We start from the raw sequence: 27,224 nt of genomic DNA, 5'->3' as shown, positions 1-27,224 counted from the left end.
CGCGCAAGCACAGATAATGTTCTTACTTTTAGGTTTGATTGTAATTTGTAAGTCAAATCAATATTTGATATATTTAAGTCAATATTTGAGCTAACATCACAAAATTGAGTTAGCTGAACTCAAATTTGATTTGTTATAAATTAATTGTATGACGGAGATAACCCAAGCATGGTGTATACTTAAAATTACTAAATATAATATCGGCAAAAAACTTAAAAATATGTTGAAAAAAAATGTCAACAAGCTTAAAATCTTTTCTTAATAGATTTACGTTATTGTTACCTATTATACCTATAAGTTATAATATATTTTACATCTCAGTTCTCACCATATTAATACTTTCCACTTTGACATTTTGTAACGATATAGTAACTGCGACCAACAAATTGGTGACATTGCATGGCTTCTCATCAATTTACCCCATTTACATCTCATGCACCGTTGTCACCTATGCATGCACTTTCATAGTTTAATAACGTACAAAGTATGATATACTGATACGAGTAATAAAATAATATTATTATACTCGCACACGGTTTTAGTATTGCGTAGGATTTGCCGTGCGGTGAATACGGCAAAGTGGCAATAAACGGCTAGGAAACAGAATATAAGTGTAGGTATATGATTGACGTTCGATTGAAACAAAAACCCAACGAATAACGTTTTAGTTTATCGTTTATTTTTGACACAAATATTATTTTGTACACGAGTAGGTAAATAATAATAATAATCTAATGTAATACATAATAATATATTATGGTGTGTATAATATAAAACGTCGACGACGACGATAAATCACACACGCCGTCGGTATTAAATTAAAATAACAACGAGGTCGTAATAAAATGAAAAAAAAATAAAAACGAGAGAGTAGGTACTACTAATAAATAACTCGTAAATCAATAGAGTAGTTTTATAGTGTTGGTGTGGTGGCATTGCATGCGGCGCGTCTACAATAATTAACAGAAAAAAAAATTTGGAAAAAAAAAACACAATAATAATAAAAAAATCATCATATCGAATCCTGCAAGACCGAGGAGGGTCATATTATGATAATAATTACACGAAATAATAAATTAAATTAAATACATCACATTTATAATACATACACGCACACATACCCGCAAACACAAACACGCGCAGACCGTAGTATATATCGCTCGCAAGACCCCCCCGCGGGTGGGCAAAAAAGACGGATTGTAAGTAGTAGGTAGGTTGGTATACCTACTACTCATACACGTCACACGACGATGATGATAATTGATAATGATAATAATAATAATAATAATAATATAACAAAACAAATATTAATGTGTCGTCCGGAGATTGAGAGAGAGAGAGAGAGAGAGAGAGTGAGTGAGAAAAATATCGTGTCGCACATTTATCGATGTTTGCCGATCTGTATGCCGGACGATTAATAACAATATAATACAATATAAGCGGCTATCACAGTGTCACTATATATCGATGAAATAATAAAAATAAATTGTTGTGCAAACAGCGCTCTGACGTTAACGGCTGACGGTGGCGGAGGACGTGTCGCCGCGGGGCGAGTACAGCTGCTGCTGCTGCTGCTGCTGATGGTGGTGGTGATGGTACGCGGCTGCGGCTGCGGCGGCCGCGGACGGCGGCGGGTAGCAGTACGCGGCCGTTGGGTTGAACGCGCTGTACGGCGACGGCGGCATCATGGACGGCGGTTTGCCGTAAGCCGCGGCTGCGGACGGGTGATGGAACAAGTGCCGGGACAAGTGGCTGTTGTAGGCGGAGAACGCCGCCGCCGTGGTGGGCGACATCGGACCCGCGGCGCCGGCCGCCATGCAAGCGGCCGCGGAGACGGCGCTACCGCCGGCGGACGTGTGCGTGCGGATGTGCTGCAACAGTTCGTCGGACGTGCTGAAGCTCTTGCCGCACAGCGATGCCGCATTGGCCGATTCGGTGGCGGCGGTGGTGGGCGACGACGACTGCATGTGGCCGCCGGGAATCACCCAGCTGCATGTGTACGGGCGGGCCACGGGCGCGTAGAACGCGGGCACGGACGCAGCGGCCATCAGCGAGGACAGGTACCGCTGGTGGTCGCACTGTACGCAACCGGCGGGACACGCGCCGGCCGCGGCCATCATCGGATGGTATTGGGTGGCGAAAGCCAGCGCGGCCGCGGCTGCCGCATGCTGCTGCTGCTGGCCACACCCGGACGCCGGGCCACCGCACATCGGGTCTTTGCAGTCGGACGACGGCGACGGCTTGCCAGCCGCGGCCGCGGCCAGAGATACGGCAGCCGGCATCCACGGGGCGCCGGGCAGGTACGTGTGCCTGAAGGCGGCCAGCGGGTCATGTGATTTGTACGGCGAGTGAGCGGGCATCGGCGGCGGTGGGCAGAACGCCTTGGCCGTGGCGCCGTGCATCACTTCCAGACCGGACCGTATGATCGGGTTGGTGGACGGGTCGTTGGCGGACGAAGCGGTGGACGCGGCCGCTGCGGTTTCGGACGACGAAGCCGACGACGATGACCGGCGGCTGCTCTTGTGGTGCACGCCGCTGTATTCGTCGCGTGGCGAAGCGGACTTGCGCTTCTTGCCGTGGCCAGCGCTGTTGCCGTTGTCTTCCGAGCTGCTGCTCTTGGGCCGACTGTCGTCGTCGTTGTTGTTATTGTTGTTATGATGGTTGGAATGCAGCTGATGTAGACCGTAGGGTGAAGAGTGATGATGGTGTTGCTGTACGGCGTGCTGAAGGTGGTGATGCGGCGTCGGTGTTGAAACGGTGTTCTCGTACGGTTTAAAGTTCAACTTAGCAGGTTTGGGCGTGTCTTCCATGTAATTGTTGTTGATGTTAGTCCGGTGGTGCTTGGCGGCCCCGTGGCCCCAAGTACGCCACTGCTGCGGCGGCCGGTGACGCGCTGTGTGGCCGGTCGGCAGCGGCGGCTGTAGCCGAAACGGGAGCGGCGGCGGCGGGTTTTTTCGATTTAGCAGCGGCTGCCATCGGCGGATCTGCACCGATCTGGCTGCAGGTCCGAACCAACATGGCAAGTGGGCTAGTCTTGGAGTCCAACTGTAACACACAAAACGGACGAAATCGGTTAGTCAACGAACGAGCAACAGGTATTGTGTTAAGTATTATAGGTATTAGTGCTAATAACTTAAGTAGCGCCCTAGAAATGTGAATGTTGAAGTTTTTTTCAGGGGAGGGTGGCGTTTATACTTAACCGTGCGACGGATTGCATTATATGCGTATACCGCGGCCAACGGTTAGAACGCGGTAATAATCACTATAACCTAACGGCCGCCGAGGGAGAAACCGAAGACAACTAATATGATAACAATAATTACACAGCTAAATGTTTGCAATCTGCAACTGGTGAAATATTAATGGTATTTATAGGATATCGTTTCACATTTTATAATATATTACAGCAAACAGTATTAGAATCCAATATATCATGGTAATATATTATTACCGGTGTCAACGAATTTGAAAATTTTCGATTGTAATAAATTTACCGAGGAGACTAATTAATATATATTATAATGTTTGGTGACGTGTAAACAAATGTGGTGTGTTATGCAACAATACCCGTGGCTGTCGACGCCGCAGATGTTGATAGCTCATATGTTCGAAATGCATACAATTCTAATAATAGTACACGTTTATTAGATAATATTCTGTTATTTTAGGAATTAGTTGAACAAAAAATTCGAAAAAAAAAAACTAGTAGGCATAATATAGCAAATTGCCCTTTACCGAATTGATTGACAAGTCTAGCTGCACACCAGTCGAAAAAAAAATAAATACATCATGTGAAATCAATGAGTTTAATAAATATTAATGAATTTTATCTTCGTTATGTTAGGTATATTACCAATTATTTTATAGTTATGAACCAGTTGTATTACGTACCCGTGCAAATCGTTAGTGTACAATTTATTGTACGTGTTTGCACGAGAGGTCTAATTAGTGATTTATTAATCTGTATAATAGGCTATATAAGACTAATATATAGGACATCAGCAGGTGCATAAAACGGATTTTTCATTCACTTGTTTAATAATTAACTGCTCTAAAGTCTAAAATAAAATATTATATTTAACAAGCAATTAAAAATCTAAAATGATGGTTTCACATAAATTAAAATGAGATTTTCATTTTAATAGTGTGTTCTTCTATGTTTTATAAAGACAAAGTTATAAAGGTAATATATTTATTAAATTGCAAATGTACAAAGTAATATTTATGATTTATATTGCAGTCTGTAATATTAGTTCATGTTTACCACAAAACAATTACAATCAAGTGATAGTCCTATACAGTTTATACCTATGATAATTATGATTGAATTGTGGATGTTATAGCATTTTATAGTTTTTACTAAATCCATTCGATTTCATCGTGAATAATACAGCCTGTAACGGTTATATCTAAATATTAGAGAACTGTGAAGTCGGGTCGTCGAATACTCGAGTACAAAACATGATTATTGTATTTTCTTTACCGTCAAAAAGTCAAAACTCATTTGAATTAAAAAAAAAATCCTATGTGCATTAACGGATAATAAACTGTTAATTACCGAAGCTAAAGAAGTGTCTTGAATGTACTGGTACTGATTGCTCTCCGGATTCGAGTCCATGATTGCCATAGTAAACGGCCAAACGGTTGGAACACACTTCGAACCGAAAAGTCGAACTCGGGTAAAAAAAAAAACTAACAAACGTTTTTTTCTTTCAAGTGATTAAAAAAAAAAAAAAATCGCAATATTATTGTTATTCGGCGTGACTGAAAGTCAAGTATTCGAAACACTTCGAGCGATCACAGAAATTAAAAAAAATAATAATAATAAAAAATCGCACAGCACAAACGCAACGAACAGAGTGCGAACGGTAAGAACGTCAGACGGGAACTGCTGAACGCCTGTGCGGACGGGACTACGGGAGTGCCGGTACACGGACGAGAGGACAAGACGTATTTTCAAACACTCGACCGACGCGCTCTCCGGCGAGGCCTTGCCGGTAGTACAATATTTTCAGCTGCCCGATAACTATTGTACGTACCGTATCGACAAGTAAAACGTAATTTTTGTCTGTACATTTTTCATTCAATTTTCGACTACTGACCATATTGTTTTGATCACTATAGTATAGGCAATACAGTATACGCGTGTAAAGCACGAATCACTTAATTCTATGACTGTATATTGATAGGTTAACAACGATATTAATGATACGAGTATTATAATATTATTATACTTTAAACAAAATTATATTTTTATAGTAATTCGTATAATATTATAATAATTAATTGAATTATCTTATAGGTATTAAAAATGAAGAACAATATCATTAGTTTATGGCGTTGGTACATATTATTATAGGTACACGATTTATAGCACAGATAACCTATACGCGTGTACCTAAATTATTATTATTTTTAATAAAATATATTAAACAAATAATCAACAATAATTATTAATTATAATAACATTATAAAATGACGTCACATCGATAAGTTATTGGCAAATAAAATGGAATTGAATTTTAAGCTTTTTCTATAAACACGTCATTTTTATAATAATATGTTATAATAAAAACATTGACTGCCTGGTGAATTCGTAATAAAATATTCGTATGAAACGTACCTACACCTGTCTAAATGGAAATTTTATTTCTATAGAACGCAGACCACGTCAGTAGTACCATAGTAATAATAATAATTGTATAGCGTATAATAATATTACTGGCAAACGATTTTCAAATGAATAATATTATGTTCAAGTATTAAATTATGACAAATAATTACTGCACCGTGTTGATCTCAGCCGGTAATATCAATAAATAAATAACTAATAAATTAAATAACAGAACTCTTGACGTAGACAAATATAAAATCGGCAGGTGAGACGAGGAGACGAATGCTCATCAAATATTGTTTGAGCGACCCTCTCTTACACCCTCTCTTTTTTTCACTCTCTCTTTCCCTCTCTCGAACTGATAGAGTCCATCGGCACACGTCAAGTAGGCGGTGTTACCACCCAAGGCGCGCGTTGACAGCAGCAGATGCACTCATCTTACGAGAACCGTCGGCGGCGGTGGCAATCTCTGCTGACAGCAATAAGGCGGCCGTCACGAAGTCGGTTCCCGCGTACGTGTGCCACTCACTACGTGTCACTGAGCCCAATTTTTTTTTTTTCTGGCGTTGAGAAACACAAAATTATATGATTATAATAATATATAGCTAATACAGTAGGCATACTACATAAAAGATGAAACCTATTCTGTTGGTATACCACATAAAAGATGAAACATATTCTGTTGGTATACCACATGAAAGATGAAACCTATTCTGTTGGTATACCACTATATACTTCCTTCAAAACGTATGTCTACTACTAAAGTTTAGGTAAAAGTCAAATGGTACTATACATACGAAGAAATAATTGCTATTATAATATCATAGCATAATATTGGAATATAATATAATACAATATTATATGCACCTATGACAGGTGTCCATCTAAATGTGAGAATAAAAACAATATATTTTACATTGAATTATATTTCATTATACGATTTTAATTTTTTTAATAAAGCACTTTTTCGATTTTTTACATAAATGGAGACCTTACTTTTGGGACAAGCCTCGTATATTCTGTAATAAGAAAAAATAAAGGTGGCAAGTGAGTGTCGCTGTGCTGTACAGTAGGTTACAAGTGCATCACTGTAATGGATGGTGTTAAATTTGAATTCAATGACATAAAATCAGAAAAACGATTCTGAGGACAGTTTGTCATATTTTATATTTTAGGTATTTATATTATTATTATTAATACGGTAACCGGTTAAGTTGAGTTATTATTATTCATTTATTATCATGTTTGTATGTAATAATATACTTTAGAAGATTCAAGTACCCACGAATAATATTTTTAAATAAACACAAAACTAAAATCGTTCTTCTTCGTTTAAACATCTAATTTCGACCAAAATTGAACATAAAATAACCATAAAAAAACTGTCTTTTTGTATTTTTTTAGATTTTTTGGTTACAAAATAACCTATTTAAGAACCTTGTTTTGAATTTTTGAACTTTAGCTATAAAATTTAAATGTTTCATAAATTTTAAACTACAAAATAATGTATAAATTTTAAATTTGATAAATTTTGTCAAAATGTGAACTTTAAATGCTTATGACAAAAAATTTCCGTAAACAGTTCAAAACAAATTGAAACATTTTTTCATGTAAAGAAAATTCTTATATAAACATTTAGAGAAAATGTCATGTATCTACGGTTAATTGTTGTAGAGTTACATCAAAAACTAAAATCGATTTGGTCGAAAACCAATTTTGCGTAAGAATTTCCGTTTTTTCTTAATTTTTTGTTTTTCCCGGCGCTTTTGAAAACTACTGGGGATTTTTAAATTTTGACTTCCTAAATGCAACAACTAGTTTCACTTTCCAATCGAACAAGATACTGAAGTTGAAAATCGAGACAGACGCAGACACAAAAAAAAAACACACATCATTGTAAAATCAATACATTCATCGGTCCACTCCGAATCTAAAATATTCGGGAAAAACGTGGAGGCACCTACTCATAATTTATTTAAATTAGGTACAACATAAATTTTCAAACCCATAATTTGTAAATTATTTTTGCAGCACGTAAGCAAATAAGTACATTTGCAATGATTTAATAGTCATGCATTATTTAGATATTAGTTTTATTGATTCGTGACAAATGTATTTATAGTATCATGTAAACTGAAATAAAGTAGCTAAATACAATGTGCATAAATTGACGTCACCTATATTTTAAATTTATTATAATTGCTTAAAATTGAACAACAGTATTATTGTGTATCTACCTGCAGCTGTTAATAATATATCATATACCCAACAAAATATTTTTTACCGAACATTTATAACTAAAACAAACATTACCTACACTATATAGTATATTATAGTACCTATATAAATTTCGTTATTACTTATTAATTTATAGAATTTTGAGTTGTACGATAGGGGAGACTTTGAACTATACCCAGGTCTGTGGATTTTCAGTAGGTACATGCAATTGTATACATTGGTACTTAAACGAGTTTTGGATATAAAAGTTTCAAATTATAGCCCATTAGATCAGATATTATACGGTTTATAAGCTATAACATTAGTTATATTAAGAATTTAAGTTTTTGGAAATCATCACAGATAGCCGGCAATAAAACAATGTAGAAAAACAGAATCTTGGCTATTTCAAGACGAGACTAGTTTTTTTTTTTTTTTTTTTTTTATTGATCTGAAATATACATCGACAACTAGGCCATTAGTACATGAATTTTAGATTACATTGTTAGTATTTTAGCATTTACATGGTTACATTAAATTAAATTGTACAATTCTGTTTTTTTTAAGAATAAAATTAAGTTTTTAACGTCTTGTGGGTTTGGTCCTAGTGCTTGACAAATTTGTTCTGATATGTGGTATTGATTTCGATACATAAGAGACTAGTTTTATTCAGAACGATTCTTATATTATATTGTTGATCAGTTATCACACGATTTTAAATTTGACTTTTCAAGATTGAAAAAAAAGCTATTATAGATATTATAATGATGTAAAACCGCGGCGAATGACTATATATTGACTAAGAATCACTATTACTGTTTACTGTTTATAGCTATATCAATAGTAGCAGTACATAGATAATTTTATATTTTAAACTAAGGAAGGTAATTTATTGTATTATACATATTAACTTATATAGTTAATAATAAGTTAATAATAATAAAACGTATGGTTTAAAATAATTAATGAACCACATTCACGTGAATGAAAAGGGCGCATAAATAATACAAGCATGTGAACCTATATAATAAAAGGGAAGGTAAATTATTTGCCATTATAGAACATTTCGGGCTTATTTCACAACCTTTACAGCAACAAAATCATCACTGATGGAGGAGTCTATAGATGTAAAAGCACTACGGGTTACCGGTTAACCCATATCAGCAGTAATTGACGTATGACCGCGGGCAAGCATTGGACAACAAGTCAATGTTTAAAACTCTGCCATCAATAAATGTCAATTTTACAACACTTTAATTATTTAATGAAATACTTGGGGAGATTAATGTTTCTATTTTCCAGGGTTTGAAATGCACATTGCATTTTAAAAACGTTTTTTTCCGGTTGACTTTTAAGTATAAATTATACTACAGGTACCTCAGGACGTCAATGAAACTGTGCCGCTAAGCAAATGCATTTATTTTATTTTTTGTGAACCCCAAAACATTTAATATACAGTAAACTAATTTAGTATCTATGTCCTACAGAGTAGGTACAGGTAATACCTGGCCAATCTATAGTAAACTGGTAAATTTAAAAGTAAAAAAGACGATTTTTATAAAAACATACAGGTAGGTAGGTATAACGGAACAAAAAAAAAAAAAATTCCTTTTACATCAAAAAATATATAACATTACACCCAACGTTTTATTTTTTTCCCCAATAAATAGGTTCTGCAAACAATTCGAGCAGGGGGTCCTCTCCTTTCGATCAAACACAATTATAATTGTATACCCTATGTTGACAGGTGATGACAATGTGGATACCTTTTATTCACTATTACTGTTTTGCTTCCAAGGATTAACGGTATAGGCTATATTAAATTGTATGGATGTGTGAAATGTACAGTAAAGAGTATATTAAAATCATTGGATGAAGAAAATAAATGAATCATTCAAACGGGAGTATAAAAAATGATTGAGTGTTTACTACTATTATGTGTATATTTATAATTTTGTATATATGTGTGTATGTATATATGTATATATGTATGTATGTATGTGGGAATATCCATATTTTGAATCAACTCCCTGTTAACGACGATTAATGAAATGACGATCGCCATTGTGGAATTGACATATCATCAGCACGTGATTTATTCACGTAATTGTAGGTAACAAAAAAAAAATCTGGACAGGATGTTGGAAACATCACTTTACTCAATTTTGAATATTATGTGGACGCGTTGTGATATCTGGAAGTTTGAAATCCATGATAAATGATCGGGTTAAAAAATACTGTGGTAAGCGATGCTCATTTAACCGTAACTTGTAATAATTCATTCATAATAAATATTCTTGAAAACCACATTTACGCTTACGTTTCTTCAAACACTGTCAACAGAATTAAATTATATTTTTTCTTGTGGTTCAAGGAAACTATTATTACGGGAAAATCGAAAAATAACATCATCAAAATAACATTTATAATAGAATTTCGACATTAAACGTTGTGTTACGTGGGACTTCATGAGTAAGTACTTAACTGCTTCTCTACCCAAAAATGTACAATGTAAAATAAATTCACTCAGAAGTCAGAATCCAAGAGTGTATCGATTTAATATAACGACGTGATTGGGAAGCTGGTTTTTTGTATACACACCCTTATTACAGCACTACGAACAATAAGTGAAAAGTTTCCATCGGTATCATGTGAGCCTCAAATGTTATTCGAGAATCTCATCATGGTCAAAAGTCACGAATATGACATTAAATATCTCGTTTTCCACGTTGGTTGTGCGATAAAAAGTTTTGGACAAACATTTTTATGAGAAAATTATCTACAAACTGAGTGTGCATATTATACTATTATATTATCGTTCTTGCGTGGTACTGTTGGTAATGTCAACGCATCAACATTTCGAGTATATAAAAATATACGAATGAAATTTATGCGAGGTGTGTATTTTTCATTACCTATGCCTATAATATAGTTGTACTATATTTATATATATAAGTCATTAGTAATCACACGGTATCTTCGTCAGTAGACCAACGCAAATTTGGGGGGGGGCTGGCACATGTAGATACACAGATATAAAGACTAGAAAGATAAAAAATAAATAAATAGAATTCAGTGTCGCCAGCCGGGTAGTGCACGTGTGTAGTTTATACACCGAACGTATAGGTCTGTGGCCTTTAATGGGGTTTCTACAAAGTCAATTGCTACGAAACAAATGAAAGTACCTAATAGGCCAATAAACGTTTCTTCGGAATCGTTTCAATAAAAACAGACTTGTTTCTATTGCACCGATGTTGAGATTAGAAAACGTCGACATCATATATTTACAAAGCAATAGCTCGGGAGACGGCTTGTTGCCGACAGGATTATTATCGATTAGACGGCGAACGCGCGTCGTTGCAGAAAAGGTGTAATATTTTAACTCCGATAACCAGGATGCTGCCGTGCCGTGCCGTGCGCTGGGGCCACGCAAAACGCTACAGGTAGTTGTAACAATAAATTATGACCGTTTGAATTGTATTATATTTTGTAATATTTTTGTTTCGTTTTCGTAAATCGCGCGCTGTCCAAACGTAGTGTTGTCACCCGCGGCGAAACAATACAATATATCTGCTTGATACGAGAAATACGCGTTACGATAATAATAATAATACAAAAATATCATACATATCTACTATTTAATATGCCTACGTCTTGGCGGCGCTTTACATAATATAATATAATTAGATTATATTTTGAACAACGGTGTGCGGATATTATAATATATACATATATATAATATTATAATACCTATATCTAGGACGTGTTCGCGCATTTATCATTTCGACGGCGACGACGACGACGTGTATGATATCATATTGTTGTGGTTGCTGCACTCTGCGGTCGACGCGACGATAATAGTAATATAATAATAATAATAATAATAATAATAATAATTGACTTTCACGTCCTACGACGTCGCTCGTTACTCGTTAGGGGCATCTCGCGAGCATTATAATAATAATATATTATATACGTTTATAATAAATGCGTCTGCCGGCGGCGGTCACACGACCGCGCGACTTTATTATGTACTGCAGCAGCGACTGCATTGTATTATATTATAGCCGGTCGGTCACAGAAATGATAATAAATAATACTCATATACCTATTATAATATGGTGGTGTATAATGTATTAGGTATTATTTGTTGTTGTATACGTCTTGCGTTATAACGTCGATCACGCCGCAGTATACGCGGGGGCGAACTCGCAGAGCTGCTCGGCGTACAATAATATAATATCGATGTATAATAATATGATTGTGCCGTTATTTTGTTACACAATTTGATCTTATAGGTATATGGACGGAGACTTACCGCGGTGTGTTCCTCCGTGGTAAACTTAACATAGAGAGAAATGAAAGAAAAGGTACCGCGTGTATAGTGTCGATGGAATAATGTAGGTACGATATAGGCAGATTACCAAGTATAATAAAAATAATATAGGTATATTGCCGTTTTCCGTCAACGGCGACAACTTACTTACATGGGGTATCAAAGTAGCGTGAGTGACGAAATTTTCTTAGGAGTCGAGCTCCGTTATTTTGACCTCTATATACGGATCATCTATATCCCCCAAAACTATAACTACCCTTATCGTCACTGTTATCAAATTGAGATCGTTTGTTTGCGGTTGAGATCGAAAATACTAGTACAAATCTTCAAAACTAGTTTGTCGTCTGTCTCTCGAACACTTCCATCGCCAAAGCGACGCGACATTGGATGTATTATAATATTATATAAACGATAAGTTACTATTATTCGAATTTCACATAATATTAAACGACAAGATACTCGATTTATACTCATCGTAAATAATAAATTGTCGAGTTAACAGCCATACGAAGAAAAAAAAAAAACCTTTCGAACGGTCGTTTTTTATGTCCATTGCGCAGTCCTATAAAGTGATATATCGTTGGAAAAAACTGGCACGTTTTACGAAATTTCAACGCAATAACGCGGCGTTTCAAACTATATAGGTACCTATATACGTGTATAGCGCAGGTGTAATAAAATAAATTACCGGGGACGTCTAATTCGTTTCGATCGCCAATGTGCGTACTTATTTTATGTCCATTACTAAAAATATAGTAAACAGAACGCTCCTCGCGCACCGCATTATAGTCCGCGTATGGTCTTATATTTTATATACGCCGACTACATATCTATACACACAATTTATTGTTATCGTTCGTCTTTACCACGGTATAGTTTACGCCTCCTATATACCTGCATTATAGCCATATAATAATAATAATATATCATGTGTAGCGCTGCGTATATACGTATAAATATAATAATATCTCTATATAACTGCAGCAGCGCGGTACAGGACGAGCGTGCCGTTTTCTAAACGATTATTATTACTATTATCATCATCGATGCAGATAGCTGTAATGATATAAATTACGGTCGTTTTAATTTCCGCACACAGCCCTAAAACCACCGCCGAGTCACACGCTGCAACCGATATCATGTTTTTATTGTAACATAAAAAGTTAATTATTTTGTTACGTTTGGTTATTGTTTAATGCGGGATACTAAAATAATATATTATTATATTTTATAGTGAACGTTTCAAAATCCATTTGGCTAGAAACGAGTTTTGACCCATTATACATTATACTTGCTGATAATAATTCCGTTTATTAATTTATTTGCGTCTTGAAAGTTGATGTAATTATAAGATTTAAAATAATGACCTACCTATCCGGACGCACGGTATAATATTACTACCTATATGATATTTGTAAATTAAACCGTCAAAAAACTAGTGTAAGATTTTATCGTGTTTCGAATTTAGATTTATTGGCCCAATAAAAAATGTGTATGTTGATGGAACATTCAAGAGGGCAATCTATTTAAGTTTTATCATCCTGCAATGATATGTTTTTGTTTTTTTGTCCGCATTATAAGCGAGAGGAATACAATGTGCTGCATGCAATGATTAAGAAATATAAAATGTATTTATTGCGAAATATCAAGAATGCCATTTGGCATTTTCGGCCAGTAAAATATATAGTTCAGTCGTTAATCATTATCAAAAAAATTAATCGGACGGGATACGACTCGTGTTCGGCTGCGATCAATTTATGACGCAAATATATTGCAGCCGTTATATCTACCTGACACGGTTTTTCGGTGCAGCAAGCCAATATATAGGGATATTTCGATTCACGCAAAAGCCGTGATAATATTCTAACAAACAGAACATATATTAAATCGTAAAACAATTTTTTCTTCAACATTTTCGTAGTCGCTTTCGGCCACTTTTTCACCACACGCGTTATTACAATACATATATTATATCCCGACGAAAACCACACCCCTGTAACTCGCACCCTGCTGAATTTACACACCTTATCTCAATATTTTATATCGGGTGCGTCATAAAAGTCGCGTACACCTGCGCCTTGCTATACAACTACTATTGCATATATAGTATCCCGTTTAGTGTATAATATTTAAACGAGCTATACATACTATAGGTTATTAATTATAATATATATACATTATACACGCCCGGTCGCTCCGTCTATCATTAGCTAATTAAAATGTTTGACAACCGCCATTGCAGCTTTTACGGAAAATTAAAACGAACGCACACTGCGTGAAACCGACGTGAATCAAAAACATTATAAAATGACACCGTTTTGAACACGTAATATTGCACAGGTCGCAGTTGTGTACTTAATATAACTCCATACCGCTGTATAGGTACTATATGTACTACTATACATAATATATTGTGTGTGTATGTACACGAGGTTTTTAGCGAGAGCACTTAAAAACGCGGTCAAGTATATGTATATGAATGCTATATAGACGTTGTTATAATACAATATAGCGTATGGGAGATTTTAATATAAAAATAAATGGCGTCGATTGCACTCGAAAAAACGCCATACAATGGAAAATCGAAAATGTGCGCGTTGTCGGAGGTCGTTGTTGTTTGGTAATCAAAATAAAACACATGAATATAATATGTTATTATTTTGGAGCTGAAGAGCATTGCTCTTCTCACCACTCCATTATATTATATCCTATGGGCTATGGGTAACTATACTGTACCTCGAGTTCATACTCATCCGTACTACACTTCCCATTAAGTTCACAAGCATAGTACGGTGCTGTGTAATAAATAGCTATAGTATTATAAAAACGGGAGCACCGCCCAGCTAAGTCTAGTATATAGGTGTGCATATGCATTTAAGTATATTCACAACACAAAGAATATCTGACCCCCTTACGCGTGTTTAAATTAACAAAAAGACGATTAGTATAATATTATCACCTCAGGCGTGTGCGGTTTTTATAACCGGAAAGCGTTGTACCTATTATACGATTTTGACTTATACTGATTAACGGTTACCGGAAACACGGGAAAAAAGCCGCACGTTATAATGTATAAAATATTATATTGTAATATTAGTGTTATTATTATTATTATTATCCTATCACGCGTATTAAACATAGCGTAGGTACTAATGTTTTAATAGCATTACGATGTTAATAATGTCCATTATCCGAATACTCGATTCACATGTACCTACGCGTATCGTTATCACTGGCTGATAAAAATGCACATGCAACGCGTTTCCAACTATCAAAACGCGGCTCTATTCTATTCACATATTCAAATACTACAGGTGACATTAAAATAATTTCCAATGTTGCGAAGCGTGTATGTGACGAGTCAAGGGACCAAACTTATTTTTTTTTAATATTGCTTCAACACCGTTAACACCTGTTTATAAAATATATAATATCAATTTTATACGGTAATTGCCATAAATTCCCGGAGATTATCAATATTTATATGAACCATAATCTATATAATATGTTATCAGGTAATTTACGACACTTAACAATAGTTGCATAAACAATCACTAAATAATACATTTGAATCAATAATGGTGAGCTGATGGTCCCTTTATCGTAATTTAGTGGTCCATGATTGGTCCATTATATTTTAGTGAACCATTATAAATTGATCAATTTTGTATGCAACCCAGCATAACTATAATACAACGTCCAATCGTATGATGTATGAAGGCCTTTTTATTTTAGCATAATTTATATAGCTCAAACAATCAAACAATTTACTGTTATATGTATATTCACAAGTGTCAAGTATGTAAATAGTAAACAGTAAATTATATCTATTTATTATTTTATACACAAGTGTAGATTCATATTTAGTTTTTTGTGTCTGTCATTTCTGAAAAATTTATTCAGGTTTTAAGCAATAACTTTGGCCGACCGACTACACGCTGACTACTTTGTTTGTGAGTTAGGTTAGTTATAGGTAAGTCTTAATTATTTATTGCTATATTACTGTTAACTATACATGCATAACTAAAATACCATTATTCTCTCTTTTTTTAAAGATTACAAGCTTACTAACACCTACGTCCGACTGCTATAGAAATATAGGTTGTGTTACCTACACAACTACACAAGTGACACATATTATAAACTTACAGACACAATAATTCACCCACGCAGCTCATCAGTCATCAGTATTTGCTCGGCAATCCCGACCACTTCAGTAGCTTCAGTACCAACTACCAACTGCAAACCGTATTACCATATTGTGACGGTTTTACAGGCAAAACTAATATTAACGAGTCACGGACGTGGAAAAAACCTCCTGTGTGCAAAATCGGTAAATTGAGTTAGGTTAGGTCCTAATTTAACCTTCTAGATTCCGAAAAAGTTATATAAACTTTAATATAAAAAAAACCTTCTATATATCATTATGTTACCCTTCTTTTACAATAAAAGAATTATGAAATATAATAAGTACATAATCTCTCGTATAGATGAGCAATTTTCGCTACCTACTATACCTGTTAAATATTATAAACACAGAATACAAAGAAAAAGTTGTATTAGGTATTGGAGTCGCGCACAAGCTCTGGATGAGTATTTATTAATTTGTTGCATAAATTATTTTAAAGCTAGGTACTATTCGAGTAGCTTTCACGAACAAACGATGGAAATAATTACTAATCTCGACGTTTTATGCGGAGGGAAAATTCACAAATACATATTATTACAATTAGTTACAATTTCGTATGTATATGTACCTATGCGTGTGTGTGTATGTGCGTATATTATCCTGGTCGGTGATATTGTGACAAAATAATACAAAGCCATAAGCTAAAAGTCCAATGTGAAGCGATGGACCTAACTTAAACATTTGATTTTATTTACTTTGAACTCGCTGTGAAAACGTTTCGTGATTATTATTTATTAAATATTTGTTTAGTTATTCTACCACCTACACCGCACGAACTTTAAACATAACTAAAGTGCCCACGCCGCGTGCTTTACGACGAATAGTAAAACTGTTAACCGCATGTGTCTGTCAGCGTAAAATTGCCGAAACGAACGCATCCGCTCGTAATAATTACTCTGAATTGTTGTATATATTATTTCGAAACGCGCAACGTAAAACGTTCATTCAGAGTGCTCAATTTGCATCCCAATAAAGGGTTTAAACGGCCGACCGTACATCGCGCACATAAATAATGCTATTTAATATCATTAATATATCACGTATGTATATATGTAGTTATACATCACACGCGCGTACTGCACCGTGTGAAGAAAAATAGTAAAGCGTTTTTTTTTTTGTTCCTTCCATTTATTTATTATTTCGAGTTGTTTTGACAGTAAAAAATCATTGGCGGTCGAAACGTGTTCGAAACGTGTCTCCAAATTCAATTTACGACTGGTTTTTTCGACCACCGACGGACATTTATCCGAGCTAATGGCTCATAAATCTACATATATAGGTCGTTACTATTATACATTATACGTATGTGTATATTAATATTATTGTACACACGACCGACCGATGCGGCGTCGTTGTCGGAGGCGAGACCACATAAAATTATATACGTCCGCCGCCGCGCAGAGATCCTAATCACTATGATTACTCATTTTGTTGTTTATACAAACCATACGTACCGCGTATTTAGGTCGGGTCTGCCAGCACGTACCTATACACAATGTATAATTTGTAACGTATTTATTATTATTATCATTATTAATTTTTTTTTTTTGAAACGTAAAAAACAAAGCCGATAATTTCAGAGCAAGCCATTATTAAGCATGTATACGTCTTGTATATTATATTTTACTCACCGCGTGTATACCGACGTACGACGATATTATACGAAATTTATAATGTATTATTTCTACTTAACTGGTGGACGTTTTCAACGTGCAGGTCCGACCGGCGCCAAAAGTCGATTTTCTCTCACCGTTACATACACAGGTACAACATATTATTATTAATATAATATAGTATAATAACATGGTGTGTATAATATAGGTACCTATATACTAAAGGCATCAATGGCGATGGTAATTATCGGCCCCGCCTAAGTACAGCAGTCGTGCTGCTGCAGTGTCGATGGCGCAGTGTTATCGCCTTACATACCTACACCAGTATATTATATTTATATATTATGTCTTATACATAAATTGCAGCAGTGTATATTATTATACGTCGAGAGTTGGCCAGTTTGGACGCGTCCGATGAATTTCGTATTCTTCTCCCGAGCTCGTTCTGATACACGTATATATGTTGACTATAATATATTATGTACGTTTAAAATCATGTAATTTAACGCTCGTAGAGAAAGTTTCTCTTAACATGTTTATGAGTTTATGACCATTATTTACCTAGTTTTGTTAAATTATAATACTCTGTAAGTCCATTATTTCGAATGTTGTACGAAATCAGTTGATTTTGAACGTAGGGACTACTATACTTGTGTTTTCGGGGAACTGTATTCTCAGCCCTAATACCTAATAGTATAGTGTATAGAATAGCTTATTTGTTATTTTGTGCGTAACGGAATGTGGAAATCTTGTGAATGGACCGCAGTTTATTATTGCAGTGCGGGTATGTATAAATGAGCGGAACATAGGTCGGCATGGTGTTTCGATATTACTCATATTATAAGTACAGTTAACGACAGCTAGCTTCGGGGATGATGTAAGAAAAAAGAAATAAAGCCGATCATCTGGGTCACCAAGCATAATAAGCACCCGCAGAGTTCACGGAAAATGTATTATAAGCCGTAATACATGTGTGTGTGCAGGGTGTATACTGTATATTATATATAGGCAGAAGCACTGCGCATAATATACTATTATACGTATAAGGTTCGATTTGTTTGGATGACACGTTGTATTCATCTGCGTCACGTCCCCAAAGATTAATAACATTATATGGTTCGGGCAAAAAATATCTTAACAAGAAACTGAAATGCCGATTAGAAAGCGTATGACGCAATGCCAAGCTAATCCCGCGCCACAGCCGCCATCACAAAATCGCCCGCAAAAAAAAAGACGGGATGAAAATGAAAAAAAAAAATGTCGTTTTTCTTCGCAAACACGCAATTTTATTGTTTGAGTGTAGTCCCGTACGTCTCACGCTGGGAGAAAAACAATAAAAACCTTCGTGTGTGTCGTTTTGTCTGGTCGTTAAAAAGGTCGGCGGCGACCCGTTGTCCGCAATATAATACCTGCCACCGATTAATGTATTTATTGTGTACGTGGAACGGTTCGTATAATACAATAATATAATGTGCTGGCCGCAGCACTTGAGGTCAATACAGTATATAATATTTAATGTTATATTATAACAAGACGTATCTTTATTTTCGGTAGCACTTCGTCCGAGACGGCCGCATCCGGTCCAAACAGTAGGCGAAGAATATATGGATCATAACTATATTGTATTGTGCACAGCTGCGCATCTTATTGTATATTATATTATTACGATACCTATTATACACCGATGACGCAACCGAGTCGTATATTATGTTGAAAACAAACGTTTTGGCGGAATAAAACTGTGTGATAGGATCTGCTGTCGACTGATTTATCCTTATATCGCATTCACTATTCAGACGATTTTCGTCGAATACCTTTAGATACATAATATATAATTAAGACACGAATTCCCTTCCAAGGTTACAACAGGCTTCGAACCTGAGTGTCCTGGTATGTCTTTATTAATTATTTAATCTCGCTAGAGTTATAGTTGACATTTCTATTAAATTAAATAGAAAAAATGCATACCTATAATTATTGAGGTATGAGAAAGCAGATTGGCCGACACACACATAGGTACCATTTGACGAAGTTACGTATATTGTGACACGATAACGTTGAGAGCGCACATATAAGCTGTGGCGTGGAAATTAATATTTTTAACAAAATCAAAGAATGTACGTCATCGCCGTTAAAATCTAAAATGAGTACATTATTATTGTCATTTAAATACACTATATAGGCAAACATTAACATTTTTTTAACTTTTCCCCTTCATTCCTCTACGGCAGGGGTCGGCAACCCGCGGCCCATGGGCCGCATGCGGCCCGCGATAATAATTTATAGTCAGTTTAAAAATATTATACAACACGTTATCTTTGCTGATAAAAATTGGGATTTCTCACGAGAAGTTAGTTATACAATTATTGACTTCAAAATTAAATTATTTCAGAACCCGTTTGTAGTTGATATTGATGACGTTGAAAGCTGTTTACAAATGGAAATTATTGAGTTGCAAAGTGACGAATGTCTTAATACCGCTTTTCGTGATTGTAATAATTCAATTCAGTTTTATTCGAGTCTCTGTGAAACAAAATTTAGCAAAATAAAATATTTTGCTAAAAAAATGTTGACCATATTTGGGAGCACTTATATTTGTGAACAAACTTTTTCCCTAATGAAATATCGGAAAAGCAAATATGCTTCGCGATTAACCGATGGTCACTTAAACGCTGTATTGAGAATTTCTACATCGAAAATAAAACCTGCTATCAATACACTTGTTGATGCTATTCAAACTCAAAAATCACATTAATTTTTATTTATTTATTTTTTCCAATATTATACTATATTTTACTATGTATTTTTTTATTATTATTATTACGTGTAATTATTATTATAACTTTGTTTGTAGATACCTCGATAATTAATGTACCAATCAGTGATGTACTTAAATAAATTAAATTTTAAATTACTACAATATTTCGTTTAAATAAAATAAGGTGTATTCAAATTATGGCCCGTGAAAAAATTTATTTTTATTTTTTGGCCCTTGACACCAAAAAGGTTGCCGACCCCTGCTCTACGGGAATGTCACCCCTAAAAATTATGACCAAATCTCACATGAATTGCTGAGATGGGCCAAACCTTTGAGTGTGCCAAACTTATATATAAAGAAAAGTCTCAATCAAAAAAGCCGAAAAGGATTCCTGCAGTATTACCGTAAAACTCCGTAGCTCCACTTACGATGTGGTCATATGGACCCAAGCTACAATATTATAACATCCATGCTTTAAAAATCGTTATTTAATCGACCAAGTTACCGGTACCTATGTATTATAATAATATAAAGTATAAACGATATCCGTATTATAATAGTATAATATAGATATTATATACGTGTGGGCACTCGGAAATTATTTATGTTCTACATAAAACACGGTTCCAACAATATATGGACGTTGTAATAGGTTTTAGCCTTCGGGATGCATATTCGTGAAATTAATTTGTGCACGAGGCAACTCGCGCACCCATCTGACCACGGGTCTCGTCGTAAATTAGACGCGGTTTACACATAATTGATAATAATATTACTATTTACTATCGTACACAGATTGGCACGCTCGGTATGCACTATAATATATACATACAAATATCGCAAACGAGGCGATAGTATTGCAGAACACATATAAACATACGAGTACCTACACGTATTGTACATATTAATATTATACTCATTGTTCGTGTTATGCGACAACACAAATGATAATATTTTTAAATATTTTTCCATTTTCCACTCGAAACAAAATTCCCATTTTTTTCTCATTAATTCCTCGTTCTCCGCGGTTTAATTCCATCACTGTGAAACGAGCCAACGATTATAGCATACATTATCATAATGGTTAAATATACTACGCAGTCGTTTCCGGAGAAGGGTCATCGTGAAATTACAATTTTGCGACCCATCAACGCGGTTGATATCGCAGTGGCGGACAATCGTGGCAACTACTATAATAAAATAGAATATAATATAATATTAACATGGGTCTAATATCAGTGCATGTCATTGTTGAGCGAGTGGTTTTGTATACACGGGGCTATTTTATATACCTATTTAATATTTTACGAAACCGTATGATAATATTATATTATTATTATGCCTATAATTGTATACGCAACGTTTCGTAAAGTGAAACATCGTGTTCCCAACTCGTTACGAACTATAAGTTTTCGACACAAACTCTGGCACGCCGACAGATTTTCTTACGATATATTATTACACCGTGTAGGTTTTTACCATTTGGACAATTTAATTTAATTTGAAAAAAATAAAAAAAAAAAAACATTCAGTCGAACTCGTCGTATTTTAATACAATAATATCGTGTGTACGAGTATAATATGATAATAATATTATAGTCTCGCGTCCTATGTATCATCAGTCACGTCGCGTGTATCATTAAATCGGTTTTCGTTATCGCATGATTTACGCGGCTCGTTTATTCGGTTGATTTATACAATTAATTTGTTGGTTTCTTCTTTCCGTTCTCAGCTCTATATAATATATTATTATTATACCAACAGGTTTACGACGCGGTGACAGCGCCACAGCCACAGCCACAGCCACAGCCACCGCCGCCGACGACGACGGTTCACTTATTAACTCGTCCGGCGGCCGAGATGAGATCCACACGCGCGCACTACCGGACGGCGACTCGAGGGGGGTTGTTCGCGCCACACAAGTCGCAAAATAAACACCGCCGCTCGACGAGTCCGCTCCAACACTGCACTCGTGGCCGATGAAAAGAAAAAAAACGCGTTTGTGACTGTGAGAAAAAAAAATATCCGTGAAAAACGTCCGCGCCGCGAAAAGCGCGAAAGCGCTACCCGTCGGTAGTGTTCGCGGCGCCCCGGCCGTTACAATTTTATATCTTACGTATATACTGTATCATACGATATAATATCTAAACCACGAGAGTCTCTGCGCGATGACACACTCTTATATTTTCTGGTTGAAGTCGATTTTTAATTACTTCCATCAAAGCGTCCACTTTAGTTTATTCTAGTTGTGCATTTCCTGCAATATAGAAAATATCAATGCGTTTTGAAATGAATAATTTCTTTTCGAATTAAAAAATATTCACAACTCCAAAGTGGAAACGAATAAAATATGGTTTACCGGGTGGTCCTTATGACTTTTCGATAAATCTCAGGCGTCGCGAATTGTAATCCGACACATAATATTATTATGGTTTTAAATAAAGTGAAAATTTAAAAACTTAAAACATTTCACAGGACGAATAAATATAAAATATACCTATATATTATACGTGTGGCGGAGAAAAGTCAAGTGTTGCCGTGCGACCAGGGAGTCGATATTGTTATTGCAATTACGACGAGAGGAGCCTTCGTATAGTGGCTATACTGCAGCAGCGGGTTGGCTTTTCAGTTCGGACTGCGATAAAAAAAATTGTCCGAGTATACTTACGCCGCACGTAAGTATTATTTAGTGCATAATATATTTTAACATTTATACATTATAATAATATTATGTACGTCATGCTCGGCGGCCGATGAAATACGACGCGAGTTTAGTTCTTTATATTATTCACCTTTTCACACGAACGTTCTACATGTGCAACAAACTCTTGTATATTGTATATTATTATTATTATTATTATTATTTTTATTATGTATATACGCCTAAACTAATAATAATGATACACTCTTTTGCCGCTTTTTTTCCCGTCTCTCCGCCGATTTCGCTTCGATCCAATACACTATACGATTTATTATGTACGTATATAATATACTTATAATGCTCATATATATATATACACGTTACTGTTGTGTGTGTGTGTGTGTGTGTGTGTGTGTGTGTGTGTGTGTCAGTAGTTGTATGTATTATATATTATGTTCTCCGACAGTATATTACGCTTTTAAATAACAAACGGGGTCCTCCTCTGCGTGCGCGCGCCGCGCGACCGGTCGTAAATCAGACGGTGCCGGTAATAAACTGGTAATTTATGCGCTGCGTATACGCGGGCTGGCAAATGGCCGCCGATTTTAATAAGCCGTTTTATGACGCCGCCTTTCTTCCTAGGCCGTAAACTTTTACGAGGCCCCGAAAACACGCCAAGGGCAAACGCGCGCGAGTATATGGTTTTTACGACGCGGACACACACACCGCACTGCAGCAGCGTGTTGGCCCATGACACGACCCTGTACACTGCACCGCCGCTGACGCCGACACGTATTGTTATTAAACGGCCTCTGAACCGCGTAAAAACCCTTAACCCCTGTCCGCCGCCACCGTAGTTGTCGCATCGCACACTCGTGTACATTATATATACCTTATACCTTATACCTATACGATATAATATATTATATATGAGACCGACGACACCTATGTACACTGCAGGCCATATAACGAATGCCCATATATATATATATATATATACGAACGCTTTTACGAGTAAAGCGTACACGTGCGACGACGTGTAAGTGTGCATGGAAGTCGGCTGCTGTTGTCTCGTCGTGTACTATTGTGTGCACCTACATGCATATAGGTGGTATACGGTGTTGTATGTCGGTAGAATGATTGCGGTGTATTATAATATACGTACCGAGGAAACGATTTAGCGTTAGACACCCATTCGTTTAGAGAACACCAACATTTTTGAAAACAATTATTTTTTACGTAATTTAAGGGCGTTTACAAACAACTTTTTTGGACAAAAATTATATTTTTTCTGTTTTGAATGACAGAGACATTATTTTTCAACTTCATATTCCTAAGCAGAATACGATTTCGATGATTTCGATTTATCAAAATCAAATTTCGGAAGAGTATATAGTTTGTTAGTTATAATGTATTTAAAGTTTAGACGAACGGAGTAGTGGACCAACATTTACTGGGGTTAACCTGTACCATTTCTCTCCGCTCATCGAGTTATATGTTCATATAAACTACCTCGAGACATTTTTTTAATCGAAATTATCTAAAAATTATTCTGTTTTGGAATAAAGAATTACAATTTCATGTTGTCATTAAAAGAAGCACCGTTTTTAAAAATAATAATGATAAAAAATAGTAAAAATATATTTTCAAAAACGTTAATAGTCTTTTAAATAATGAGTGTTTTACGTTAAATGGATCACTCGCTATAATATATAGTATGGTATATATATATCATATTGTGTTATGGTTGTATAGTGGTCGTGTTGTTTAAAAGTGAGACCCAGCCCACCCGGGCGGCAGTCACATATAACATAATATTATCATATATTTTATCATAATAATGCGTTTATTAACGCATATTTTATATTACTAACGAATACCAACGATATTATGAACGTATATTATGTTATATGATAAATTGTAATATATTGTTTTTTACAGGCAATATTTTTTTCCTTCGCACCGCATGAAATTTACGAGCCCGCTTTACTGTCAACCGACGACAAAGATATAATAATATTATTATTCAAAATACTATTTGGAGGTTTGAGTTGCCTTATTTTAGATTTGAGTTGCCTATATTTTACGACGTATAAAATCGGTGGCATACCGAATAAAGGTCTTTCGTGTGAAAATGGCCACTAAAGCGATAACTACACTCTGCAGTGATTGGACTTAAAGACGTCAAAAACGTACTAGTGTACCTACTACTCGTAAACCGACTACTTAGGTGTTTTTAATATATATACGTGATTTTATGGTTTAAAATTTGGTAGAAAAAATATGTTTAAAATACCTTTAGAGCTATGGACCTATTCACAGATTAGCTGTTTTATTGTAAAAAAAAAGTATGGTAAGACATTTATCTACCCCAGTACCACTTCATAAAATATCACAGCATAGATTGGTAGATATAAATATTGTGTGGGCTGCAGTATTAGCCAGTAAAGTAACGGGGTAGGTATAGTATAGGTACTACAGATATTTTTTACTTTGATTTAGTTCACGTAATCACGTCTCGATTTGAGTTACGTAATTGCACCATCGAAGACAGATCAAATATAAATAATATGCTATTAATTATTAATTTTTTTTTTTATTAAATAAAGCCTAGGTGACTATAGAAAATGGCTGTATTGAATTAAAATACGTTTACACTTTAACATTGAGAACATAAAAAAATTATAAACGATTAATTAAATTAGACTTGATAATAAAGGTTATCATAATATTATTATATGCATATTATGAATGTACCTAATTTTAGTTGATTTAGACGTTTAGTTTAGGACGTTTAGGTATACACTTTCGGCTTTCCCTCGTACGATACTTATCAATGTCCTCTTTTATTTTCACGCATGGATTTTATTTCGGGACTGGCGGATGTCAAGACTTTGCCAAATCAGATCACTTCCATGTGTGTTCGAAGACCAGTTTGGGTTGGGTTGCATCTTTTTCATAAGCTTCTATACTGATGTGTTTATATTTCGTGTATTTTTCATATTAAACAGAGAACATTCGATACTATATACACAATTATCTATATAATTATTATCTAATAATATGTTTAAAATACGGTACAATAATTTCTAGTTAAATTTACTCTGTTGATATTGTTCAAAATGATTTGAAAACTACACCATGCACTTTTACGTAAAATGTCCAATTAGATTATTGTATTTTCAAACTTCATTATTTAACTACAAATTTGCCATGTTTTCTCAAGAAATTATTTTCTTGAATCGTGTTGCTTGCTATTATTATAGCTCAGCAGTTTAATGTGTGTTTTGCTTATGTGTGTATTTCAAGGCGCTCTTTTCTTTTTATACGTAGCGCTACCTTGCCTGGTCGTCGGATATTAATAATAATAATAATAAATCATTTTTATAGTAGGTATGTTTATTGAATTCATCGGCTCGGTTACAAATTCGGTACGTTCGGGGGTCTACGTGCATTGAAGTTTTTCGGGGAAATGATCCAATAAAACATGTTTGTAAAATATATCCGAACACATCAAACGATTCATTTGGTCGTCCGCACTCGGCATAATATAATAACATCTAAACGGTAAATGTATAATGGGCATATTATAAATTAGAACAACGACAAAAAGAAGAAGATTTATGCTTATTTTCCAATTTCACATTGTTCGGTGGCCAACGGCTTTTTCTTTTCGATTCACACAACACAAATTTCGAACGCTTCATAACAATAATACACTTTAGTAGAGACGTGTTTTTAAATCCTGCAGTGTGCCTTATATGATTTTATTATGGGTACAATATACCTGTCTACACGTTTTATTCGTCGCTATTTCTTAGTATTATATTATACAGTCGGATTCGAGGTGAATTTT

At 35.3% G+C, this 27,224-nt stretch overlaps 1 protein-coding gene across 1 annotated transcript; it reads right to left on the bottom strand.

Annotated features, from left to right (window-relative positions):
* Window positions 1-657: 657 nt before the first annotated feature.
* On the bottom strand, window positions 658-4,926 carry LOC132943323 (zinc finger protein Noc-like). The gene is given in 3 exon segments (XM_061012271.1): window positions 658-2,858; window positions 2,860-3,045; window positions 4,559-4,926. Coding segments are annotated over 3 exon segments (1,602 nt in total). The 5' UTR covers window positions 4,628-4,926; the 3' UTR covers window positions 658-1,511.
* Between the last annotated feature and the right edge of the window lie 22,298 nt (window positions 4,927-27,224).

This window comes from Metopolophium dirhodum, chromosome 4 (assembly GCF_019925205.1).
Source record: "Metopolophium dirhodum isolate CAU chromosome 4, ASM1992520v1, whole genome shotgun sequence".
NCBI lineage: Eukaryota > Metazoa > Arthropoda > Insecta > Hemiptera > Aphididae > Metopolophium > Metopolophium dirhodum.
Note: the sequence above shows the minus strand (reverse complement) of the source record. Positions and strands in the feature narration are given on the sequence as shown.